This window comes from Rhinolophus sinicus, chromosome 2 (genome assembly GCF_057876585.1).
Source record: "Rhinolophus sinicus isolate RSI-liver-muscle chromosome 2, RSI-T2T, whole genome shotgun sequence".
NCBI lineage: Eukaryota > Metazoa > Chordata > Mammalia > Chiroptera > Rhinolophidae > Rhinolophus > Rhinolophus sinicus.
The window spans coordinates 115874576-115894682 of NC_142502.1; the positions used below are offsets into that span (position 1 = coordinate 115874576).

Here is a 20107-nt window from a genome sequence, read left to right on the forward strand (position 1 = left end):
GTGGAGGGCACTGCTCAGCTCCAACTCAAGTCATTGTTTTCAATCTAGTTGTGGAGGCCGCACCTCACTGGCCCATGTGAGTCTTGAACCAGCGACCTTGGTGTTATGAGTACCACGCTCTAACCACTGAGCAAACCAGCCACCCACCAGTGGCTCAGCTCCAAGCTCAAGCCATTGTTTTCAATCTAGTTGTGAAGGACGTGGCTCACTGGCCCATGTGGGAATCGAACCAGCAATCTTGTTGTTAAGAGTTCACACTCTAACCAACTGAGCCATCCGGCTGCCCCCGCCAGCTTCTTATAACATTTAAAAATTAAAGGAATGTTATGCATTGAATTTAAGTGCTTAAATTTAACATACATATTATTTTAAAATTCTGCTTTCAGGTGATATTAAGCAAATGCTAATATGTAAATATTTATTTCTACAGGATGAAGATTTGAAGTGGGTAGAAGAAAATATCCCCTCTTCCTTCACAGACATGTAAATATCCTGTTCAAGTTTGAATCTAAATTTAGGCTCACGTGTAAAGAGATAAGTTCATGCTTTGTGGTGTGCTCCTCAGACTCTCACCTCCATGTGTTTTTGTAGGTCCCCTTCACTAGTGAATGACTGATTTACTTCACGTCAGATTGCAAAGAAAACACAGTCCTGCCTTGGTCTGTCTTTCTCCCCCCTTTGTCATCTTGCAACAACTATTTTAATGCCCATGCCTTATTACCATCTCTAGCCTTTTCTGATCTAAGTTTATAGGATCAGATTTATTTCTTTTGTTTTAGCTATCTATTATGGAAAAAGTTCAAACACTTGTAAAACACTTTAACACATGTAACCACAATACCATGTATGGTGGGGAAGCTTTTGGAGGAAAAACATGAGCGTGGGAAAAACAGGGTGCAGAGGAAGCCCCTCTGGGAACTTTGGGCTCTTCAGGGTCTTATGTTTGACGCTAGAATTCCAGGTATCTATTTCCACAGTGGAAAGCAGTCAGGATAGCCAGATAGGATAACATTTTCACATGTTTCTAACTTTCCCTGCTCCCACTTGCTTCCTGTTTAGACAGTTCCTGTCTCGGATGATACTCTGTTTGCCTGAAGAATTCCCTGTATGGTAGTGCGGGTATCCCAGCAGTGGTCTCTCAGATTTTTTTTGTCTGAAGAAGTCTTTGTTTCAGCATTTTTTAAAGGTGTTTTGCTGGGTATACAATTCTTAGTTGACGGTTGTTTTTTCCCCAACACTTCAAAGATTGTCACTTAAATGTCTTCCAGCTTTCATAGTTTCAGAAAGAAGTCTGGTTTAGTTCTTTATTCCTCCAGATGTTATGTGGGTTTTATTTGTGTTTTTTGTTTTGTTATTTATTTTGGCTGCCTCCAGGATTTTCTCTCATATCTTAGGTTTTCATCACTATGAATTTGATGATTCTAGGCAAGTTTGTAGACATATATTTTCATTTCTCTTGGGTGTACACTTAGAAATGGAATTGTTAGATAGTATGGTAACTGTATGTTTAACATTTTGAGGAAGTGCCAAGCTGTTTTCTAAGCAGCTGCATCATTTTTAATCCTATCAGTAACATACCAGGCTTCCAGTTTCTCCACATCCTTGCCGACCCTTGTTATTGCTTACCTTTTTTATTTTAGCTCTTAGTGGCTATGAAATAGTATCTCATTGTGTTTTTGAGTAACTGAAATTTGAACTGTTTTGTGGAGGGCCTGGTGTTATTTAACAAAACTACAGTAACTGAAATTCACACATATCAGATTCACACAAAGTGAGGACTGCCTACACATTATGAAAATAACAATACACTGTTACTTTTTTTTTTTAATAGTCAGAAAAGGAAAATAGATGCATAAATATTATTTCGTATTTACCTATGCAATCACTAGCACTTCTTCCTTTCCTGTATATCCAACCTATCACCATCTCCTGTAGGGCTTTGTATAGTATTTCTTATAGTATAGCTCTGCTGCAAACAGATTCTCTTTAAGTTCATTTATGTGAAACTGTATTTGTGTGCCCTCCTTTTTTAAAGGATAGTTTTGGCTGGATATAAACATTTTGATTGACTTTTGGTTAGCTCTTCCAACGTGTCCTTTTGGTACCTTCTTGTTTCTGTTGTTTTTGGAGAGAAGTCAGCCATTAGTTGTATTCTTTTTTCATGTGTCACTTATTTTACTGCTTTTCCGATTTCCCTTGTATTTTGCTCCCCATAATGTGTGTGGTGTGTCTCAGTGTGCTTTTCTTTATGCGTGTTCTCTTTGGAATTTGCTATGCTACTTGGATTTATTTATAGCCCCATTTTTTAGTGCCTTTAACTACTTATTTTTAATATTTTTGTCCAGCTTTATAAATGTTTCAGTGGGAGGAACCATCTGATCTCTCCACCTTTCCTTTTGTCTTCCATTTTTACCAGTTTCTCTGTGATCCTTCTTTCTTTGCATCATTTTCACTCTCTTAGTTGTTTTCCTGCCACAAATTAAATTTGTACTTGTATTTATTGTCCCTTAGACACCTTGCAATTTTTTTATTCATTCCTGGGATGATTTTTGTCTTTTTTTAAATTTTCCTGAGTTTGATTGACTCTGATTTTCTTCCTCTTTTGTTCTTATCCATTTTTACTCTTGGTTTTTACATTTCTTGTTATAGAATGTTTTTAATATCACCAAATGTTCTTTTTATCTCATTTCATTTCATTTGGAGAGTTGTGTTATAGCTATAGCTTTTTTGTACCGTAAAATGTTTTGATTTTCATTTTCCTTTTTTCTTCCTGCACCATTCTGTGGAATTGATTTTGTTTATTTTTCCTATTCCTAGATATTCTGTGGTGAGAGTTCCTAATATGAGTGCTTTCTTCCATCAGTTTGCATGAATTATAGTTTCATTTACAGATAATGTGGTGGGATGGGATGTATTGAGAGGGGAAGGTTGGTGTTGTCTTATTTTTCTTTTATTTTTACAGGATCTTTTGCTTCCTTCCTTTTATTTTCTGTGCTGTCATATCTCCAAGGTACACCGCCCCTCTGTGTACCTGACTGTCCCCTGAAAACCATGACTATTCAAGTCGCTACTTCTGGCTCCACTCTCTTTAAGCCCTTTCCCCATGGCAAATGTGACCCACCAGGTCACCAGCCTTTCCTCGGTGTTTTGGTGCTTAGTGTTGGATTTTGTGCAGAGGTTGGTCTTGTCTGTGCCTTGGCTGGCCTCCCCTCCCCTCTGCTCTTCACAGTCACTGAAGCGCTTCCCCATTCTGTGCTTGGGAGCTGCAGTGACAGCAGGCGTCTGTCACACTGGCATTTATTCCTCCACTTTCATATAGTAGCATGTTTATGGCATTATTCTGGAAATGCTGGAGACCACGAGCTGGTGTGGTTTTGTTTGCAGTTGTTGGGGATCCGTGGGTTTTGAGCCAGGGCATGTGGGGAGATTCAGATTAGGTGGCAAGCATTGTCTTCTAGATTTGGCAGCTCGGTACTGAGCACTTTAGAAGGAAACCATTTCGGCGGACTCCCTACTTCTTGGTGGAAAGCAGTGAGGCTCCTCTCGGACAGTTCTCTTTATGTCTTACAAAGTCATCACTCTTCTTCATGTAAATAGAAATATCGGTTTTACTGCAAAGATTCTCTGGAATGTAAAAGACTGGAATGGTTCATTTTACGTTCTCGCGAACCATTTATGTGAAATGAGTAGAGCTGTAAAACCCAAGTTTCCACTGTTTTATGTTCCTGGGAACCGGTGTGGGTTCACTTCTGAAAACTAACGCAAGATATTTCGCACATGCTCTCCCAATTAGTGTACAATTTACATAGCACGTTTAGAAGTCAGGCTTCATACACAGATAAACCCTTTTTTTACACTGTAAAAATGGAACAGAAATTTGGCGAGTCATGGGACAATTTAAATGTGATGAGTAACTATATGGCCTGGTGTATTATGAGATGCTCGTGTGTAATCATTGTGGCATCTCCTTGTCTCTGATAAACCATAAAGGTCGGCTTCGCATACTTCCCCTTCCTGATTTGCATCCAGTAAATGGTAACAAAGACCTGGGAATTAAATAAGCACCTGATGCCATAACTACCAGCTTTCATACATGTTTGCTCATCCCTCTTTTATAATATGCATTTACTTTAATAAACATGGTGTACATTCCAACACGGTCATCTGATATCCATGAGCACAGTGAAGTGACAACTAATTGTCACAGAGCACATGACACGAGGCTTCCAGTGGAGAGCACGTCACCACCCAGGTCCTTGTCCCGCTCTCCAGAGAAGGAGCAGCGCACACGCAGTGAAGTGGGCTGGGACTCAGCTGGGTTTGGTCCCTCCCCCGACCAGTCCCGTCGTTTGTCCCCTCCAGCCCGTCAGCCTCCAGCATTGCTGGCCTAGCTTTCCTTGTGTTTTGTGTTTTTGTTTCCACTTCGAAGTTACCATTATTTTCATATCTCAGTTCATTTCTAACTGGAATTTTTGAGTCTAGCACACATTTTGGAAAGTGCACACATTCTAAATAAGTGCATAGCTCAGTAAATTTTTAATATGAGCACCCTTGTGTGACCAGCACCCAGATAAAAAAACTGGAACATCGCTCGTGCCCCAAGACCTACCTGTTTTCCTCCCAGGCCATGACCCCACACCCCCAAAGGTGCCACTGTCTGTACTCGTAGATCACTTGTGTCGGTTTTTCTGTTTTATCCCTTACGAGGCCACACTGTGTTGGCCCTCCCGTTGTATGAGCATACCACTGTTTGCCTGCTCCAGGCTCCTGAGAACAACACCTCTGTGAGCCCCTGCCCGTTTCTATGGCCACGTGTCCAGGACACAGGGTGGCGGGTCGTGGGGTGCGTTCACACTCAGCTTCGTAGCTGCACCAACCCTTGTTAACACTGTGACTTCTTGTCTCTGTTTCAGGGCTCTTCCAGCGTTGGATTCAGATGAGGTAGAGCACGTTTTGCTTCCTTCCTTGAAGCTGTTTTCACAAAGTAGAAATGCATTTCAGAAAGAAAAAGTTACTTTTTAGGATGAGCACAGATCGTGCAGGGGAGGACAAAAGATGGCACTGATTTGTGGGTGAAGTTCAAAGGAACTGGGTCCTCAATTAAACCTGGTGTAAAAGAAGGGAAGAGTTGTTTTTGACTGTTTGAGCCGGACTTTCCAGATTCTTTTGTGTGGGTGGAGTTTAGAAGATGGCAGTTTGTCTAAATTAATGTCATACTTATAGATATTTTGCTGGGGTGTTAAATAGAGTTTCTAAGTGATTTTCATTTACTAAGTAGGAAATTTGAATAGAGGGTAGAGATTTAGGAAGGTTTTGGGGGAAAAAATGAGTTCTAGGTCACCAGGACATTGAAGGGCGGCCCAGAAGGCAGGAGTGTGACGTGTAAAGGATGGATGTGGGACCTGAGCTTACGTGACAAGGGCGACAGTGGCGCTGATGGGTACCTGGACTGGTAGCTGCAGGACCAGACGTGGCTGTCTGTCACTGAAAGGCTAGGCCGATGACTTTGGCAGCAACCTGGTGACTGACTGTCATGGGCTGGGACGTTGGAGAGGCTGCAATGCACATGTACGTGGGCACAGAACCATCGCACATCAGGATTCACAAGTCTGCAAGGGTACTGTGGTGGTCGTGATAAGTCACTGACGTCATTTCAAGAGGACGTGGAGGGGTCAAGTGAGGCCCACCCCAGGTGATTTGGAACGCGGGGTGTGTCCTAGCTAATGGGACACCCACATCCCCTCAACCCGCACAGGCAAGCGGCTGCACATTCCAGAATGCACACGTCAGATGGTTTTAGTTCTCGTATCCAGACCACTCTGTGTATTCTGGAATACACTCAGTTCCCCTCAAAGTCGTGACTATTAAAAGACTAGAGAACTTTGTTAGGTTCTGGAAGTATCACCATTTTGATGACCATTTTCTTTCTTTTTAGGAAATCATGACCAGATCTGAAATGGCACAGAAAATGTTCTCTTCAGAAAAGATAATGTGATTGGAACCACGTGAGTGAGCCCTAGTTAATGGTGAAGAACTCCCCAAGACTAAGAGCCTCATTCTGATATCGTGTGGCAAGTTTTTGTTGCATTGTCTTGGAAATCTGCGTGTTAAAATGAATCGTGCACAAGTGGGAGTTCTACAGCCCTCTTTACGCTGACTTGTGGCATTGAGTTGCCTGGACTTGGAAATAGCCTGCGCGAACCAAGTGTTATGACAAAGAATGTGCCCCGTGCCCTGAGCCGATGGGTGCCAGGTGTGTGGGTTAGGTTGTCTCTTTTTTCCCTGGAATATGTGACCATTCCAGATTTAAACCTTTTCTTTACATAAACACTCCTGTTCTTCCACGACGTTTGAGGTAGATGGAGTGACTGCTGAAGCAGGGTCAAGCGGTATGTGTGGTCTTGGGTCTAGGTCCACCATGTGCAGGACAACTTCCTTCTCTTTCTGCTGAAGTCATTGGAACATGGCATATGCATGTGGCCGGTTGCTGTGTGGGGGACATGACACGCGGCTGACAGAGCCGTTTGTCCTTGTCTCCCTGCACATCAAACCCACTGCCTGAGCTCCGAGGACACGGGTACATGGAGAGAGAGTCTTGAGGGTCACTTCCAAAGATTTGCTCTGCCACTGTCCCCTCGCTCGGGCTGTCTGTGCTGCTGAACTGCCTGGGCAGATGGTGGGTACCTGGCCACGTGGCTCCCCCAGGGCACCACCTGCCGGCAAGCTGGGGGCCCTGGGGGAAATCAGAGCCTTACCTCTTATGTAATCTTGGCATCTTTGATTTCGTAATAAAACGTTTAACTGTACAGGAGTGTTCATCATGTAATTAATATCTTAACGTTCAACCTTGTTTTATACATTATTTTGTTATAATATGTGATTTGAAAGTTTTGGTTTAATTTTTTTTTAATGCAGAGCATTCTAAACTTGAAAGGCAGTCAACTGTGATATGGAAGCGTGAATGTTAGCTGCTTTCGTGACCAAAGGTACAAGGTTGGTGGGCATTTAGGTAGGGATTAAGGTGACAACCGTGTACGTCTTTCTTTGAAGGAGATTTAACTGTGTCAGTTGACAGTGGCTCCAGAGAATTCTGATTGAGAAGCATTAAGTCTTCACCAGTGCAGACACTTAAATACAACCTTTTATATTTTTTCATTGTGAAGCCACAAAACAAAATTTTTCTTTCAAAATTTTTCCTTTGGAATCTATTTCTCATTTACCCATTTCACAGGAGCTAGGGGTGAAAAGATCTCTTTCTAGTAGTAGTGTCTCTTGAAAGGTACTTTCAAATTTATTTTCATAGCGAATATTGAACACTGTCGTACTGAAAGGGCGTGGTGGTCAAATGCCATTCCTTCTCTTTCCAGGAGAAGAATGTCTGATTTCACAGTATGAGTTCCCCACCTTGCTCAGTCTCTGCCACCATACTGGGCCCCACCCTGTTCACTTCCCAGCATCCATGACCATTCTGGTGTTGGTGCGTTTTCCCTTGGGCCTAGTGTCTCAGACCTGGAGGTGACCACTGTCCTTCCATTCCTAACATTTTCATCTAATCCCACTGATTGGATTTCATGGCAGATTCACCCCCAATGCCTCCTGCCCTAGTTCAGTTTTGAATATAGAATCCTGGGTGTCCAGCCAGTAGGAGCTGCCACCTAGTGGGGAGGGCGTGGAGACTGACAGCCTGTCCCCAACGTGGCCTCAGCAGTGTTGGTGGAAGCCCTGCTCTGTGCAGGAAGGGGAGTGGTGGCGCCTGGTTGACCAGCTGCAGCTGAAACGCAGGCTGTCTGGCTGTCTTCAACCTCGCCCTGCAGGAAACAGGGCCCCTCCCACAGGAAGGCCTGTCGGATTGTTTTCCAAGGGCATGCACTGTGTCTCACTGTTGATGTGGCCTGGCTCGAGGATCCCTGTGGCGGGCGCCTGGGGCTGAGTGTGGTTCACACAATGTGACACCCAGGGCTACTGTGCAGCTGTCCTGCTTCTGCTCAAAGTTTCCAGAAACTGCTCAAGGTCAGACTGATTGATTCTTAGGAAGCCACCAAGATGAGTCTCCTATTAACAAAGGGATCTGGGGACAAGAGTCCAGCTTTATGTATTTCTAGGCTAAATGCTTAAGTGTTCTCATGCAGTTCATATTGGGTTTATATGATGTGTGAAATTTGCTTAAAAGGGAATTTTCATGATTTGCGTTAGATTAGTATTAGTATCTGCTTTAAAGGATAAAGTTAGTTTATTTCAAAAATAAGGAAACGCAGATGAATATGTGACATTTTTAAGCCTGGGAGATGATAAACTATTCCCATAAAGAAAATAATTTTTAATCTTTTATATGCTGTGGAGAATACCGACCTTCCCTTTGTAACACAGTACATCATGTTTGCACTACTATCATGTCAAGACTAAAAGTATAAAAAATATACAGATAAGGTTGATCTGTATTTCCTTTTTTTAAAAGGGTTTGAATCTGTACATGACAGGTTTAAAGTTGAGAGATATGATGCTAGCTTTTTAATAAGTCACTAATTTTGGTACTTGTGTCGTATTATCAACAGCATTCAATACGAAACACCAGGCCTTATACTGTTAATTAAAGTTCTAAACATGTCACATGTATATAAGTGACAAACGAGACTTTTAAGGAAATGTACATTATAATACAGGAGCTCACTGCTGCACTAAGAAACTTCTTTAGAACAAAGAAAACATGTATTTGGGGAGAAAGTTTAGGGCTAAAGTTCTATTTTTCTATTTAAAATGGTTAAATTATTGTATAACTTGGAAGAAGTTGCTTTGAATGTGGGACAAAACTATTTCAAAGGTTTTTGTTCGGAAAAAATGATGTATTTTGTGCCTTAATATTTGTTTTGACTTTTAAATAAGATTTTCATTAAAATATAGCTAATGTACAATATTTTATTAGTCTCAGGTGTACACCACAGTTGTTCAACATTTATGTACCTAAAGAAGTGATCACCATAACTCCAGAAACCATCTGACACTGTACTATGCTATCACAGTATTATTGACTACCATGTTTCCCTGAAAATAAGACCTAGCCGGACAATCAGCTCCAATACGTCTTTTGGAGCAAAAACTAATATAAGATCTGGTATTATATTATTATATTATTATATCATCATATATCATATATAAAGTCCGGTCTTATAGTAAAATATGACTGGATCTTATATTAATTTTTGCTCCAAAAGATGCATTAGAGCTGATGGTCCGGCTTGGTCTTATTTTCAGGAAAACACGGTATGTTCCTTATGCTATACTCTGCATCCTCACGACTACTATGTGACTACCAATTTGTACTTCTGAATTTCTTCCCCTTTTTCACTCACCCCCACACCCCCTCCCATCTAGCAACAAAATGTTCTCTGTATCTGACTTTGCTTTCTGTTTTGTTTGTTTATTTTGTTCTTTAGATTCCATATATAAACAAAACCACATTGCATCTGTCCTCTGTCTGACATACTCCATTCAGCACAGTACCCTCCAGATCGATCCATGCTGCTGCGGATGGCAAGAACCCATTCCCTTCCCTGGCCAAGCAATATTCCATTGTATATATGTACCACCTCCCTTTATCCATTCATCTGTTGATGGGCACTTAGGTTGCTCTGATATCTCGGCCACTGTAACCAATGTTGCAGTGAACATATAGATGCACACATCCCCTTGAAGTAGTGTTTGGGTTTCTTTGGATAAACACACTGAAGTGGGATTGCTGGGTCCTTCTTTGTCTCTTATTATTGTCTTTGTTTTAAAGTGTATTATGCCTGGTATAAGTATTGGTACTCCAGCTTGTTTTGTTTTGTTTTTTGTTTCCATTTTCATGAAATATCTTTTTCCATCCCTTTACTTTCAGTGTATGTGTGCCTTTCATTCTTAAGTGATTATATTGTAGGCAGCATATGTAAAGGTCTTGTTTTCTTATACATTCAGTCCTCCTGTCTTTTGAGTAGAATATTTAATCCATTTACATTGAAAGTAATTATTGATAGATATCTAGCTATTGCCAATTGTATTATTCATAATTTTGATCTTTTTTTCCATCTTAAAAAATGTCCCTCTAACATTCCTTGTAATACTGGTTTGGTGGAGATGAACTTCTTTAGCATTTTCTTGTCTGGTAAGCTCTTTATCTGTCCTTCAATTCTAAATGATAGCTTTGCTGGGTAGAGTAATTTTGGTTGTAGGTCCTTGCTTTTCATCATGTTGAATACTCGTGCCAATCCCTTCTGGCCTGCAAAGTTTCTGTTGAGAAATCAGCTGACAGTCTTATGGGAGCTCCCTTATAAGTTACTGGTTGCTTTTCTCTGCTGCTTTTAGGATTCTCTCCTTTAACCTTTGCCATTTTAATTATAATGTGTCTTGGTGTGGGCATATTTGGGTTCATCTTGTTTGGGACTCTGCGTTTGCTGGGTATGTAAATCTGTTTCTTTCACCACATTAGGAAAGTTTTCAGTCATTATTTCTTCAAATAAGTTCTCAATCTCTTGCTTTCTCTTTTCTCCTTCTGGTACCCCTATGATGTGAGTGTTGTTATGTTTGATGATGTCCCAGAGGTCTCTTAAACGAACCTTTTATATTATTTTTTTTTTCCTTTTGCTATTCTGGTTGGGTGTTTTCTGCTACCTTGTTTTCCAAAACACTGATTCAGTCCTCTGCTTCACCTAATCTGCTGCTGCTTCCTTCTTGTGCATTCTTCATTCCAGTTATTGTATTCTTCACTTCTGACTTTTGTTATGGTTTCTATGTCCCTTTTTATGCTTGCTATCTCTTTGTTGAAGTTCTCACTAAGTTCCTTGAGCATCCTTATAACCATTGTTTTGAACTCTGTGACTGGTAGATTGCTTGCCTCCATTTCATTTAACTCTTTTTCTGGAGTATTCTCCTGTTCTTTCATTTGGGATGTATTTCTTTGTTTCCTCATTTGGGTTGTCTCTCTGTGTTTTTGTTTCTATGTATTAGAAACAAAAAAGTTTCTATGTACTGTGTCTCCCAGTCTTGCCCTGGTGGCCTTATGTAGTAGGAGCCCTGTGGAACCCTGGTGCAGTCTCCCTGGTCACCTGCTCCACGTGCTCCAGGAGTTTCCCTTGTGTGGGTTGCGTGTGCCCTCCTGTTATAGTTGAGTCTTGATTGCTATTGGCACATCAGTGGATGGGATTGACCCTCAGGCTGATTGACTTTGGGTTTGGCCATGTCCATAGTTTACGGGCTGCTGTGTGGGGAGCTTACCCCCCTGAGTGGGATTCCCCCCAGCGGGCTCTGGTGCTTGTTGAAACTGCCCTTTGGGTGTGCCACTTGTGGGTCTAAGTGACGATGCTCTGAAGCCAACCTCCAAGTGTGTTAGTTCTGGGTTCTCTTGGGAGGGACTCCGGTGTAGCCCTGGATCACTCAATACCTGTGACCAGTCAGGGCTACCTGGTAGGAGCTAAAAATGATTTGCTGTTGTTTGCTGCCTGTGCTGACCTGGAGGCGCCTGGAAGAGGTCACACTGCAAACCAAGGACATCGGCCACCAGTACTGGGCCTGGGATCACTCCGCAAAATGCCAGGACACCCTGAGGCTTGCTGCCAGCTGCCAGCTCCCTTACGGTTCAGCCACTGATAGAGCCTCGTGTGATACACAAGTTGGGTGAGGCGGGGTCTCAGGGAATCACTAGAATGGGAAGAATTGTGGTCACCAGGCTAATGTAGACTGTGGTTTGGTGCTAGTGGTGAGCCTGGAGCTACTCAGCAAAAGTCTCAAAGCACACCAAGGTCAGTGCCGCCCACCTGGGGCCCACGGACTCTGATAATTTTCCAAGAAAGAGTGCGATGTGGTCAGGGCTGACTGCTTGCAGAGAAAGTAAGTGCCTCTGGTATTTGGGGAGTTGTGTGGGGCAGGGTGCCAGGGAGTCAGCAGGGTGGGGCCCTGAGCTCACCAGACCAGTCAGATTCAGATTCGGCTATAAGCATAGGGGCAGGCTCAACACAGGCATGATGGCAACCACCTGCCGGCTGCACAGGAGGAGGACTTCACACAGGGAAAATGCCAGCTGGCCTCCAGCCCTCCTGTTCAAGCTACACAACTCAGTCTGTTCCCCGTATGTCTCTGACACTCCCCAAGTTGCCATTCTTCTGCTGGAGCCCAAGGTGAGTGCCTATGAGTGAGTAAGTCTATACATGGGCCGTTTAAGAGGATGTCTGAGTTTCCCACAGTCTTCCATCCCTCCCAGATGATCAGAATCCCCACTGTTTTTCACAGCCAGGTGTTATGGGGGTTCCTTTTCCTGGCACTGGTACTCCAGTCTGGGGAGCCTGGCATGGGGGGCGGGGGTCTTTTGCTCTATGGTGGTGGAGAGGAAGCTCCACAGCCGAGATATCCCTCCTGATTCTCAACCACCACCCAGAGGTTTGGGGCTGACCTGTTTTGAGTCTCCGCCCCTCCTACGAGTCTCTACATGGTTTATTCTTTATAGCCTTAGTTATGAAACTTCAGCCAGACCCAATATTTCTCCAGGTTTATTGTTCTATAATTTAGTTGTAATTTTTTTGCTCCCTCCCCCCATCCATTTCGCCCCCACCTCCCTGGTTTTTAAGCCATTGTTTCTCAGTCTAGTTTTAGGGAGCAGCTCCCTGGCCTTGCACTCCACCTGGCTGAGGCAGTCGGTCACCGGTCGTTGGTTGGCCGCTCACAGCAGCTCATGGCAGCTCTCGCCGACTGCTGGCCGCTCACGATAGCTGCTGGCCACTTACGCTGGCTGCTGGTCATTCGTGGCTGCGGGCCATTGCCACCACCAGCCACCTATGGTAGCACATGTCAGCACGCAACAGCCCACAGCAGCAAATAGCAGCCCACGGCAGCACACAGCATCTCACACTGAACTCAGGCTGTTCACAGCGTCCCTAGCTCCAGGGAGAGCCATTGTGCACAGTCTTAGCTTTAGAGGGTGCAGCTTACTGGCCCATGTGGGAATCCAACCGGTGACGTTTGGCATTAGGAGCACGGCACTCCAACCGCCTGAGCCACTGGGCCGCCCCCTAGTTGTAGTTTTCATGTGTTCACACATTGAAGAACGCAGGCAACGTGTTTATCTACTCCATCATCTTGGATCTCCTTGTTCCAACTTTTAATAAATGGCATTCTGAAGTTTTAGACAATTGGCTCTTGATAATACCTATTAGTGCTAGATTGTGTAAACCTACAGGAAACGGATCCAATTGATGGCAGGATATAAAGCTTTTAAAAGCGGAGGTACAACTAATCAACAAACATGGAAAAGTGTTTAATCTCAGTAGTGATCAAACAAATGCACAATAAAAGATAGGGGAAATTTTTAAAAATCAAATTGAGGGATGGCCAGATGGCTCAGTCGGTTGGAGCGCGGGCTCTGGACGGCAGGGTTGCCGGTTCAATTACCATGTGGGCCAGTGGGCTGCGCCCTCTGCAGCAGGATTGAGGACATGGATTGAGGGTGGCGAGCTGCTGCTGGGCTGCTGGAGGGGCAGCCGGGTGGCTTGGTTGGTTGGAGCTCAGGCTCTTGGCAGCAGGGTTGCCGGTTCAGTTCCCGCATGGGATGGTGGGCTGTGTCCCCTGCAACTAAAGATTGAAAACAGCAACTGGACTTGGAGCTGAGCTGCGCCCTCCACAGCTGGATTGGGGGGCAGTGACTTGGAGCTGATGGGTCCTGGGGGGACACGCTGTTCCCCAGCATTCCCCAATAGAAAAATTTAAGGAAAAAAAATCAACATCAGTTTTACTCTTAATAGATTTTTAAAAATCCTTTTGCTTTCAAAGTCTGATGAAATGAGTATACCATTAATGATGATGATGCAATTGATTCAATCTTTGTGAAAAGTTCAACACTATGTATAACCTGTGGATAATGCCAATGTTGATGATGTTTTTTAAAATGATTCAAAATATAGAATAAGGCTTCTGCACAAAAATGTTTATTATTGCATTTAGAGTAGAGACAAAATTAGAAGCATGTCAACAATAGAGTAGAAAGTGACTTACAGTTTAACCAGCTACTTCATATACTCTGAATACTCTGCAAACATTAAATTATTAGGAAGAATATAGAATATGCAGAAAATACTTATTGTAACAATATGACACAAAGTCACATGTGAACTCTTACCCATGGGAACACAAAGCAGTGGAAGGACCGAGTGGAGATGCCTCATGATGGCACACACAGTGAGTGTTGTTTAGGTTCAGCGTGGCTGTGGTCACAGCCTGATGACACGTTCAGTAGTTAAGACAGACAGACAGCAGTGTTTCTTGACCATGTAACAGTTATAGGGAGGGTGCAGAGGTGGGCAGGGCGCCTTATTTCCGTCTTGTGGGACACTGTCTCCAGGCCCTGTCACATGCAGCCAGCAGCAGGGGGCAGTTCATCCAGCCTGCGCTCCTCCTGGAAGTGGTGCCCGTCACTTCTCAGCATATACCACTGGCAAAAATGTCACATGGCCGCACTAGACTGCCAGTGAGACTGGGACTGTCACGAGCTCTGCCTGCTGCTATTCTAGTTGTAGGACTGGAGAGGGTGGGTTTGGGTAACAGTGGCTTCTGCCACGGATTATTTTCCGATAATAAATACCCACTGTAGTCTCATAGTAGCCAATGAGTACAGCCAACAAGATTATAGATAAGAAAGCTGAGACAGTGGTTAAACAACTTGCCCCAGGTCACCCTCCCGGCCAGTGACAAGCTAGGGCAATACTGCTGGGAAACATCCTTAAAGGCTTGTGAAGGTCCTGGGCGGGAGAAAGTTTCATTTAACAAATCTCTGTTTGCTTGTTAGATTAAGTAAGATGATGTGTCCAAAGTGTCTGGTGCACAGGCTTTCACGGGGTAGCCAAGATGCTGATAAAAGACGCGGCAGTGACGGTAAGCTGACAGCCGCCTCCAAGGGAATTCCAGCACAGTCTAAGATTTGTTTCCCTGTGCTAAAATACAGTCACCTATGGCAAGTTCTTTGCTCCTCCAGTGACACTGAATTCATGCCTAAATTCATACTAACGGCTGGTACTGAATTCAGATGGAGATGATTTTGACCATGTTTCTTTGAAATCATTCTGGGAACGTAAAGTTCATGTAATAAAAATTCCGAAGCTCTCCAGCAGGTGGTGCCAGAGTAATGTCTGAAGAGTTCCAGCGGCAACTTTTTTTTTTTTTTGGTGTCTAATTCTTGCTTTTATAAAACAAATTGACTTTTGTTTACCAAAATGCCATTAAACAAATTTAGAGGTGAAATAAAAACTTTAAACTTTAAATATATATATATATATATATATATATATATATATATATATATATATATATATATATATATATCTCCATACATACATATACACGGAGTACCGTCATCCTGGCAGAACGCAGCCTTGTGTATTTTCAGGATTAAGATTTGCAAGCTGGAAAGGGCCTCCGAGACCATCTTCCGGACAAGAATGGGAGCCATGAAGCTGCTGGAGCCCAGATCCCTCAGGCAGAGTCAAAGCCCGTCTCCTAGGTTGCTTTTCTCACCTCTGCATCCTCGGGGTCAGAGGAAGATAGGTACCACGGGAGGGCTGGATTCACATCCAAACTTGAAATACGCTTTACACGCTTTCGTTGTTCCTTGCTACACAATTTTCTATGACTGCTGTTTTTTGTTCTAGCCTCCAAATTCATGTCTCTTCATAAACAGCCATAATTCTGATTCTCTGCTGCTTCATTTGATAAGTGTCACAGAGTCCAGAGAGTTCATGACAGTGTCTATTTTATGTTTAGCACTATGAACATACTGAAAATAAAACATCCTATTCCATAAATTTTATCTCCCCTTTTTAAAGAAAGAAAGTTGGGGCATTAATATATCTGCTCCCAAAGAATTGTTTTAGATATTTATATTAAGAAGAGAATGAACAAGCTAGTCTTTTCACTAACTGTGAAATTGCTTTTTTTAAATAATGAATTCATTATTACAAAATGCACTTGTGGATTTCAAGTGCTGATAATGAAGTACCTTCTATTGGGCCAACCTTCCCCACAAACAACTCCAGACAAAATTAAAATAATAACCATTTGAAGACAGTGGAGAGAGACAAAAAGCAAGAAGACACTGGAAGTTACTCAAAACTTGCATGAAAGGAGCTGCACTGCCTGAATCTCCCGTTTTTATGATATTTTTCACTGATAGCAGGCCATAGTTTGTGCCAAGTGGGGAGATTAAATCCAAACATGAAACCTGCTCTTTTACTTGTTGAACTGGAACAGAGATTAGAAGAAGCATAGCAGTGGGAAAGTAAAAGAGTTACTGAATGAGAGAAGCAAAGAAGGTAAGCACCACATTCTGGGTATGTCCACCGGCTCACCCTGAATGAACTCTGCATGTGTGGTGCAGACTCCACGCACCCACTAAGCCTGGAGCTGGGGTTTCTGCTAACAGGAGACAAAGTTTAGCTTGAGTCCAACCCTATAAACACTGCTTAAAAATAATTTGGGGGATAACATCAAAGAAAATGGGGGACTAAGTACCTCTGAAAATTTGTCCTTTCAGTAAAAAAAAAAAAAAAACTCATAAAAACTTTCAGAATTAACCTTTTCGGAACTCTGGAAATAAACCAGTCTTGCAACAACTAAGGAATATTTACTCAAGAAAAATGCCTGCATTTCGGTAAGCAGGGAGTGTTTTAATTCATCCTACTCCCCTACTTGGTTCCTCAGCTCAGCAGTAGCTTTCAAAACTAAGGACCCACATTTCCAATACTGCAGGGATCAGAATGGAGCTGGATATCCCTCAAAGCCTCGTTTCTGAGGAATTGTCATGATTGGACTTGTCTAGTGCTTCCTTGAAAGCCCCCAGTAGAAAGGCTTGTCTTTATTTGACCTGTGTCAGAGCTTGCCCAGGACTAAAATCTTCCTTGGCGACATTTATTAAAAAAACATTTGCAGCTAAGTGTTTCAATGTTGCAGCTACCTGAGGCAATAAATAACAATTGAGGCAAACAATAGACTAACCAAAAAAACTTAAAAGGAAAAAAGAAAGGGATGACCTAGAGACATACTTCTGAGAATCTCAAAGGTCACATGCATGGACAGGGACGGCTCTGCATGCTCAGCAAAGCCTACAGAGAGCAGGAAGTGAAGGCCAAGGCAGAGTTGCAAACCAGCTGGATGAGAGTTGAAGGTGTCACATACACACACACACACACACACCTTGAGAAAGACCAGGAGATGTATTGGCTCCAAGAGTTTAACGAAATCAATAATTAGCTGACCAGTAGATAACTGAATAGAGACTTAAGTAGCCATGTATTACAAAGAATACAGACTACAGAATCAGTTTAGAGAAATCACTAAACAAACGAACAACTGTGACAACGAGCAGTGACAACAAAAAGCCCTGGGGAGTGGAAAAGTGATTTCCAGAGTTATCACATTACATTTCTTAAAATATCCCATTTTCACCAAAAAAGTATTGTCCATTCATGGGCAATAAAATAATCCATATAAAATGTTCCTGAGAAAGACCAGATGTTGGACTTAACTACATAAGAACCTTCAATCAGCTAAATATGTTGAATGAGCTAAAGAAAACTACATCTAAAGAACTAAAGTATGAGAATAATGTCTTACCAAGTACAGAATGTCAGTAAAGAGATAGTGATTACAAAAATGAACCAAATCAAAAGTAAATGGAAATGTTCTTTTTGTTGAAAATTACAATAGCAAGTGAATTTTTTACTAGAGAAGCTCAACAGCAGTTTTACACAAGCAGAATAAATCAGTGAACTTGAATATAGGTCAATTGAGATTTTTTAGTCTGGGAAATAAAAACAGAATAAAGAAAAATGAACAGAGACTCAGAGATCTTTGGAACATCATTAAACATAATGGGAAAATAGAGAAGGAAAGAGGCAGAAAGAATAGTAAAAGCTGTAATGGCTGAAAACTCCCCAAATTTGATGAAAAGCCTTAATCTACACATCCACAAAAGTTAAACTCCTAGTAGGATAAACTCACAGAGACCCATACTGAAACAAATCATACTCAAACTGTCAGAAGTCAGAGACAGAATTTTTAAAGCAACAAGGGAGAAGTGACTCATCACATACAAGGGATACTCAATAATATTAAAAGCTGATTTCTCATCAGAAAACTTGGGGGCAAAAAGGTAATGGGATGATATATCCAACGTTCTGAAAGCAGAAAAAACTACTGTCAACAAAGAATTCTATATCCAGGCAAACTATACATCAAAAATGAATAAAAAATGAAAAAAAAAAAAAAAAAAAACCCAGAGAATTTGTTGCTAGCAATTTAGAGATACTACAGAGAGTCCTTCAGGCAAAGGATTCTTAGATGTGACATTAAAAGCATGAGCGATAGAAGGGGGGAAAATTGGACTTCATCAAAATTAAAAACTTTTATGCGTCAAAGGACACCATTAAGAAAGAGAAAAGTCGACCCACAGATGGGAAAGAAAAAACCTTGAAATATCATATATCTGATAAGGGACTTGTATCCAGAATATATAAAGAACTCCTTTGCTAAACCATAGTTGGAGAAACTAATAAATATCAAGTCAGTTTTCTGTAAAAAAAAAAAAAAAAAGTAAAAATTTTCAAATAAAGAACTCCTACAATTCAATAATAAGACAAATAACCCAACCAAAAAAAAAAAAAATGGCAAAAGACCTAAGTAGATATTTCCCCATGGAAAGATGCTCTATATCACTAGTCATCAGGGAAATGCAAATCACAACCACAATATAGCTTCATCCCCACTCAAATGGCTATGATAATAATACAGTGGTACCTCAGTTTTCTAATGTAATCTGTTCCGGAAGACCATTCAAGTTCTGAAATGTTTGAAAACAGCTGACAGCTAGGCCTGAGGATCTTGCACTCAGTGGAAGCTGCGTGACATGTTCAACTTCCAAGGTGTGTTTGAAAACCAAAGCATTTACTTCCATGTTTACAGCATTCGTAAACCGAAGTGTTCATCAACGGAGATGTTCGAAAACCGAGGTACTACTGTATTCCTTTTCATTCATTCTGAAAAAGGGAAATCACTAGTGTTGTTGAGGATGTGGATAAATTGGAACCCTTATAAATTGCCGGCAGGAATGTAAGATGGCACAGCCACTCTGGAAAATGGTCTGTCAGTTCATCAAGTGATTAAAGAATTACCATGTGACTTGGTAATTCCACTGTTAGGTATACACCTGAGAGAAATGAAAACGTGTGCTTACACACATGATCACAGCAGTAGTATTCATAACAGCCACAAGTTGGAAACAACCTCAGTGTCCATCAACTGGCACATGACTAAATGAAACATGATAAATCCACACAATGAAATATTAATCAGCCATAAAAAGGAATGAAGTGCTGACACACACTACAACATGGATGAGCCTTGAAAATATGCTAAGTGAAAAAAGATAGTCACAAAAAGCCACATATTGTATGACTGTATTTTTACAAAATGTCCAGAATAGATAAATCCATTAAGACAGAAAGTAAAGTAGTTGTTGCCAGGTGTTGAAGAGGTGAGGGGATGAAGGGATGTGGAATGACTGCTAGTGGGTATGGGGTTTCTATTTGTGGTGATGACATGCTCTGGAATTAGTGGTGGTGGTTGCACAGTTTTATGAATATACTAAAAAGCACCATTGAATCGTACCCTTTGACGTGGTGAATTTGATGCTATGTGAATCACATCTCAATTTTAAAATGATATTCAGAGTAACATAATGGAATAAGGAGTATCTATGAGATGTCATTCACAATCCGTGGATACAACCCAAAGTAACTAGGTGTACCATAAACCAGAAAGATCCATACTCAGAAAGCAGTCAATGGTTAATGACCCTGAGAGGAGAGCAGATGGTGAATTATCAGTCAAGGATTCTAAAAGGACCTATAGTCAAGGACCTAAAGGAAAACGTCTATAATAAATGAGTAAACAGGAAATCCCAACAGAAGCCCCACCCAGTAGACTTCACTTACATCTCATTAGCCAGAAGTAGGTCACATAGGCTCTGAAATAGGGAGTCTGAACTGCTGGGAAGTCTGAAGGGATGGGGGGCATTTTTAACTGGGTATGTTACCACCAT

At 41.9% G+C, this 20107-nt stretch overlaps 1 protein-coding gene across 2 annotated transcripts in view; it reads left to right on the forward strand.

The window, feature by feature from the left end:
• Window positions 1–6806, forward strand: part of TMEM87B (transmembrane protein 87B) — a 35495-nt gene extending 28689 nt beyond the window's left edge. For both annotated transcript variants that reach the window (XM_088795951.1, XM_088795950.1), the window contains exons 17-19: window positions 431–483; window positions 4914–4941; window positions 5936–6806. In XM_088795951.1, coding sequence (XP_088652077.1) covers window positions 431–483; window positions 4914–4941; window positions 5936–5995 — 141 coding nt within the window. In that variant the 3' untranslated portion in view covers window positions 5996–6806. The remainder of the gene's footprint in view (window positions 1–430; window positions 484–4913; window positions 4942–5935) is intronic.
• Window positions 6807–20107: the final 13301 nt, after the last annotated feature.